Source organism: Penaeus monodon, chromosome 38 (genome assembly GCF_015228065.2).
Source record: "Penaeus monodon isolate SGIC_2016 chromosome 38, NSTDA_Pmon_1, whole genome shotgun sequence".
NCBI lineage: Eukaryota > Metazoa > Arthropoda > Malacostraca > Decapoda > Penaeidae > Penaeus > Penaeus monodon.
In genome coordinates, this window is record NC_051423.1 from 21,242,581 (window position 1) to 21,249,960 (window position 7,380).

At 27.9% G+C, this 7,380-nt stretch overlaps 1 protein-coding gene across 1 annotated transcript in view; it reads left to right on the forward strand.

Moving 5' to 3' along the window:
- The window catches only part of LOC119596743, a 23,979-nt gene extending 17,149 nt beyond the window's left edge, over window positions 1–6,830 (forward strand). Inside the window, exons 13-14 of the mRNA XM_037946071.1 lie at window positions 3,393–3,735; window positions 4,000–6,830. Of these exons, the coding sequence (XP_037801999.1) occupies window positions 3,393–3,735; window positions 4,000–4,122 (466 nt within the window). The 3' untranslated portion in view covers window positions 4,123–6,830. The remainder of the gene's footprint in view (window positions 1–3,392; window positions 3,736–3,999) is intronic.
- The last annotated feature ends 550 nt before the right edge of the window (window positions 6,831–7,380 follow it).

Here is a 7,380-nt window from a genome sequence, read left to right on the forward strand (position 1 = left end):
TTTTTAAAACGAGAGTGCCGTATGCAATACACTGGCATAGAAAAAAAAACATTTAAGTTCAATACAACATTCTAATAATGCAAAATGAATTATACCCCATAGATAAGATACAAAAGATACAAAAAAATTGTCAGATTGAATAATTCAGATCTAGAGTACAACAATAATATCAGACAATGAATTCGAGATCAAGTAAACCTGCAGCCATAATGTCAAAATAACAGCGATAATATAAGACGGATCCCAACAGATCTCAAGGTTTTAAATGACATTATCATATGGAATTGATGTATGAAAAGAGAACGAAAAAATGTAAATAAATGAGATATCAATAATACCAATAAAGTACATGGAATAAATTACAATAGCATAATGGTAAATATCTAATATATAACTTAATTCATAATGTCAGACCAATATATATGAACAATGACCAAAGAAAGAGACCTTATTCTATTTGTCAAGAGTAATATGAAAATGTGGTACCAGTAAAAATTGGTTAATTTCAGAGGTCCAGGAGATAAGGGTAAATGTATAAGAAAGGCTATAATCTTTAACAGAATTCAAAATCATAAAAAATTAATATGAATAAAATGCAAAATATGCTACAAAACCATAGCACACAACTAGATTGCTCCCCTGTAGCTGGTCAATAAAACCTTTGACTTTACACTTGTTGCATGGCCGTGTAAAATCCAGCACCATAACAATCTTTATGATGTATAAAATAAAATAAAATTGCACAAACTAGCAAATCTATGTAAATGAATAATAATAATAAAAAGAGCTTCTACTAATTACACTGTGGAAGACTATAAAGGAACACAAGCCTATTGCACTGATAACTGAACACTGTGTATCCCTTTATAATGATGATAAAACCCACAACTAATGCATGAGCTGATTGTCTCCTAGTGATATTTTTAATATATATATATATATATAATATATATATATATATATATATATATATATATATATATATATATATATATATATATATGTATCACAAGCCTTATTTTATGACATAGCATTATATTGTTGATTACTATAACTGTAAGTCTACTTCTCTGTATAAAATTCCAGTCTGGTAACAGTTCAACAAAGCAAAGTACTCATTTCATTTGGTTGTGTTTTTGAAGATGTTTTAAATAATTTTTGAAGTTTTAATCTAATATTAAGACTACCGATTGGTTAACAAACTTTTCTATTCAGTTATCGACTAATTGCAAAAATCCCATATACCTGTTCTTGTGAATCTATTGCACTTCAGTTACAATTTTAAAAATCACAGATTCTTTCATCTCTAACTCCAGATACATAATTTTATATTTTCTATGTATATAATATATAATTAAATATTAATTTTGAATGTTAAGGAAATATTACAATATTTTTCCTTACAGTAAAACTTATTTTTCATTTTCCTTAAATCTATATATATTTTTGGGGGGTTATTACCTATTAATGTGTCACCACTTATTGTTTAATAAACCTTCAATAACAAATTAGCTACATGTTAAAAAAATGTTGCTATAATTATAAGCAAAAATCATATATTTTTCTATCTTTATGCTTCAGTTAGCAAATTTTTTTAGATCTATATCCTAACTATAAAATTCATGTCATTACATAAATATATAAGGTAAAAAAAAAGAAGGTATTTAATTTCACTTCATAACAGGGTTTCAATTAATCAATAATATATTCAAGTATTGCATATTATGATGCACTATGTATCACAATTTCATTTAATCTAAACTCTAAAAGCATTTTTTTCTTATTTACTAATGTTGCTATAAGATCATTTCACATAACAATTGTTCTTCTATTAGTCTTATAACATAAAATAATAATACAATATCATAATAATAATTAAGAAAAGTTTTAGAAAAAAAGGAAAAACATATAAAATAAGTAATAACAAAGCATGGGGTCTTTTATCACTTCAATTACAGTTTCTGTAATATAAATTGAAGCCAGATAGCACTCACATATCACAATTTCTTTGTGTTCTTAATCCTACATATTCATTATTCTAATCCTTCAAATGCATCATATTAAATTGTTCTCTCCACATAGTCTTATATAAACTAATCCATTATTAATCAATACTAATTAAAAGATTAGAAAACAAAGTAAAAACAAAAGATTCACAGCCATTGAGAAACATCTAGTATTGAGACTATCACGAATATCACCTTTCTGTGTACTTATCACATTTCCTATTTCTTTATTTACACCTCAATCCATGATTGTTAGTTCCTTCATCATACAAGTATTATAAAACTGATATCTGTTCAAACAAAGAGTAAAATGAGAAAACAATGAGAACACGATGATCACTTCTCGCGGAAATAGATTCGAGATATTACACTCTTGCCATGCTTCTTTTCCCTTCATACCTTTTGTTCACAAACTCTAATCCGCACTGTATCACTTCTGTATCATACACATGTGTAATGAGAAACGTTAACGTTGACAAACTCACGTGTTCGGAACTAGTATTCGCAGATAAGGAGTAATGATTGATTAAACTTTCTCCAGAATGCATTTGACAATACATCCTCTTGCAGGACTTCAAGTTCAATCATACCTTGTTTGGATTCAGATTCCTTTGATTATGTTAAATAAATATTAAAACTTTTTTGCATAGGAATTAGATTTAATAACTTTCCAAATGATAAATACACTGCAAGTGAACATCATTTATCATACTTGATTTATTGACAGCATTTCACTTTGTATAGTAATATAATATTAATACTTATGATATTGCATGATTAGCATTTTTAAAACCTTCCAATGATTCAATACTCATGTGATCCTTACTGTCTATCAGATTTAGAATTTCTCTGTGACAAATTCGATGCATGGTTCATCGGGATCATTGCATGTTCGGACACCGTTTCATCTTTCGGATTGATCTCATTGTTCAACCGTATAAAGATCTATACCAGGTATACATTGATGGCCATATTATTATTATTCTGATCCTTATATAAAATATATGACTGTTGATACTATAATATAATATAATACTATATATATACTATATATATATAATATATATATATATATATATATACTATATAATATATATATAATTATATAATATATATACTATATATATATATATATATATATATATAATATATATATAAATATATATATATATATATATATTATATATATATATTATAATATATATATATATATATATATATATATATATATATATATATATATATAATATATATATATATATATTAATATAATATATATATATATATATATATATAATATATATATAATATATATATATATATATATATATATATATATATATAGTTATGGTATAGTATACAACAGTCATATTCTTCCTATAACAGGGATCAAGAGATCATATCAGTACCCGTGTGCCCTCAATTTATCCCTGGAGGACCTGCCTTTGATACGGTTGACCACCCAAGAGAAAACCCAGATCCGAACAGCAGTGAAAACGGTGATGCCGACATTGCAATGAGCCCGGAGGATGAAGCGGGCTCGCAATTGCACACGAGCAAATCGTGTGATGCCGTGATAGAGAAGTGCCAGACGGGTCACATAGAAGTGGCTGGAGAAGATGCCGAGGGTTTCGAAAGCGAATCCCGCCATTCCATCAAGAGGCAGCTTTCTTTCCCCTCCACAAAGGAGACACTGTCCAAAATCAACGACGTAAAGAAGTTCCTGCAGGTATTGTCCATTTGGGAAAGCTTTTTAAAAATCTAATTCATGCAATAATAAAAGTATTAATTAATTATATTAACATTAATATCAAAGTGAAGTGCTGATAATGGAGAAAAAGGTATGAATGAAATTGAATGTCACTGTGCAAGAGGTGTATTTAAATGCATCTCTCGTGCTGAGAAGTTATTCAATCTTGTTCCTCTCTTTATCTGCATTTGTTGAACTCTGTTGATTGTGCAACAGTAATCAGAATTTCTCATCCAACTACAGGTGTATGATTCAGACCCCAGCTTGATACAGCCCCTGCAGAGGATTGAGAGTTTTGTGAACAAAAAGAAGTATGAAGGGAAAAGGAGGAAGACAGGACAAGAGTCTAATAGTCTCGAATACTAGTTTCCGCAAGAGGTGAAGGCCTTTGCGTACATTTGTCTTTCTCATCATTACACATGTTTGAACAAGAGATGGATCAGTTTATAAAGAACTACTTTTGTGAAGGAGCTAAAATCATGGATTTAGGATGTAAATAAAAGAAATAGGATGTGATATATACACAAGAAATGTGTGATATTCGAAGGTGAGACGGTCTCAAATACAGATGTCTTTCTCATGGCTGTGTATTTTTTTTTTTTTTTTTTTTTTCTAATTCTTTTTTAATTATTATTATTATTATTATTATTATTTTTTTATGTATAAGACCTGAATGGGAGAGAGAACAATTTATGAATGACTGCTTTTGCAAGGCATCTAGAAATATGAAATAATGTAGGATTTAAGCACACAAAGAAAATATGTGATACGTGATGTGCTCAATTTGGCTCACTTGAATTTTATTATTAATTGAAACCCTGTAATTGAAGTGAAAAAAGACCTCTGTTTGTTTTACCTTAATGATGTTATGAGTGGCTGAAGTTTTCCATAGTTAGGGTATTGATCTAAAAAAACTTTGCAACCAAGCATGTAGTTTATATATGCATATTTGTTTAATTATTCATTCATAGGTTTAACATGATGCTATTTGATTAGTGTGAAGTAAATGCAGTCTTCATAGTCACACATTAAGTAAAAAAAAAAAAAAACTTGCTTTTGCTGTAGTTTCTGATTTAAATGTTAAAATTGACCTGACAAGTACAAGCTGCAAATCATAATATTAGCAAAATGTACATGAAGTACTGATACTATTGTTACTCTACACTTCTCTTGTTAGTATGGATTTGTAACATACACTTTTTTTTTCTCTCTCTCTCTTTTTCTTTTTCGTAATGTACCATGGATTTTATACTGTTAGGATATAGTATAATAAAAAAAGTTGTATGCTGAATTGTTAAGCATAAAAGAAAGAAAAATATAGGTTTTTAGCTGAAGAATTAGTAGGCAAGCATTTCTTTTAGGGAGCTGTTAGGAATTTTTTAATTGAATGGTTTATTAAACAATAAGTGGTGACACATTAATAGGTAATAACCCCCCAAAAATATATATAGATTTAAGGAAAATGAAAAATAAGTTTTACTGTAAGGAAAAATATTGTAATATTTCCTTAACATTCAAAATTAATATTTAATTATATATTATATACATAGAAAATATAAAATTATGTATCTGGAGTTAGAGATGAAAGAATCTGTGATTTTTAAAATTGTAACTGAAGTGCAATAGATTCACAAGAACAGGTATATGGGATTTTTGCAATTAGTCGATAACTGAATAGAAAAGTTTGTTAACCAATCGGTAGTCTTAATATTAGATTAAAACTTCAAAACATTTATTTAAAACATCTTCAAAAACACAACCAAATGAAATGAGTACTTTGCTTTGTTGAACTGTTACCAGACTGGAATTTTATACAGAGAAGTAGACTTACAGTTATAGTAATCAACAATATAATGCTATGTCATAAAATAAGGCTTGTGATACATATATATATATATATATATATATATATATATATATATATATATATATATATATATATATATATATATATATATATATATATTAAAAATATCACTAGGAGACAATCAGCTCATGCATTAGTTGTGGGTTTTATCATCATTATAAAGGGGATACACAGTGTTCAGTTATCAGTGCAATAGGCTTGTGTTCCTTTATAGTCTTCCACAGTGTAATTAGTAGAAGCTCTTTTTTATTATTATTATTCATTTACATAGATATTGCTAGTTTGTGCAATTTTATTTTATTTTATACATCATAAAGATTGTTATGGTGCTGGATTTTACACGGCCATGCAACAAGTGTAAAGTCAAAGGTTTTATTGACCAGCTACAGGGGAGCAATCTAGTGTGTGCTATGGTTTGTAGCATATTTGCATTTATTTCATATATAATTTTTTATGATTTTGAATTCTGTTAAAGAATTATAGCCTTTCTTATACATTTACCCTTATCTCCTGGACCTCTGAAAATTAACCAATTTTTACTGGTACCACATTTTCATATTACTCTATGACAAATAGAATAAGGTCTCTTTCTTTGGTCATTGTTCATATATATTGGTCTGACATTATGAATTAAGTTATATATATAGATATTTACCATTATGCTATTGTAATTTATTCCATGTACTTTATTGGTATTATTGATATCTCATTTATTTACATTTTTTTCTGTCTCTCTTTTCATACATCAATCTCCATATGATAATGTCATTTAAAAAACCCTTGAGATCTGGTTGGGGATCCGTCTTATATTATCGCTGTTATTTTGACATTAATGGCTGGCAGGTTATACTCTAGATCTCGAATTCATTGTCTGATATTATTTTGTTGTACTCTAGATCTCGAATTATTCATCTGACATTTTTTTTGTATCTTTTGTATCTTTATATTTATAAGCCTTAACGAATTCAAGAATTAAGGAGCATGGTTATTAAAAAGAAGAAAAAAAAGATGAATGCATGAATTGATCATGTCAGCATTGGGGTAATAATTCATTTTGTGCCATTATTCTTAATGAAATTGTGTTGTATTTGAGTAAACCCTCTTTATAATAATGTTTTTTTTTTTCTTATTGCCAAACGTGTATTGCATACGGCACTCTCGTTTTAAAATTGAAATTTAGATGATGCATATTAAATTTTTTTATGCAGTTATGTTCCTTATTTTCCTTCTGTTCTTATGTATTATGTATGAAATCACGTGTTGTGATTATTGTATTTAACACCTGTTACTTCACTGTTATTGTCAATGCTAGATCAAAATATTTTTGATCTTTGTAAAATATGGGAAGATTTACAAATTTCAGAAATTTGAATCACAGTGAAGAATACACATACAATATTAATCAATAATTACAATGCCAATCTTTTGGAAGAATTAACAGCTATATAAAGTTGGTAGAAAGGCAAAAATAAAAAGTACAATATGCTTCTGGGTAAGTATTCTATAATGAAGGCTGTTACAGAATGATTTAATTTTATAAAATCATAACAGACTTCACAATACATTAAGCTCATACGGAGTTATTTTATGTTATAACTTCACATACCTTGTAATGAAAGTTTTTGCATATGTTACTTTGGTAGAATACATGTTTCCATATCTTACTCTGCAAACCCATACACTGACTTGCAGGCTATTGCTGACAGTGTTGGTATGACAGCCCAGAAAATTATTTTGGTACAGTCTTTCGTACTTCA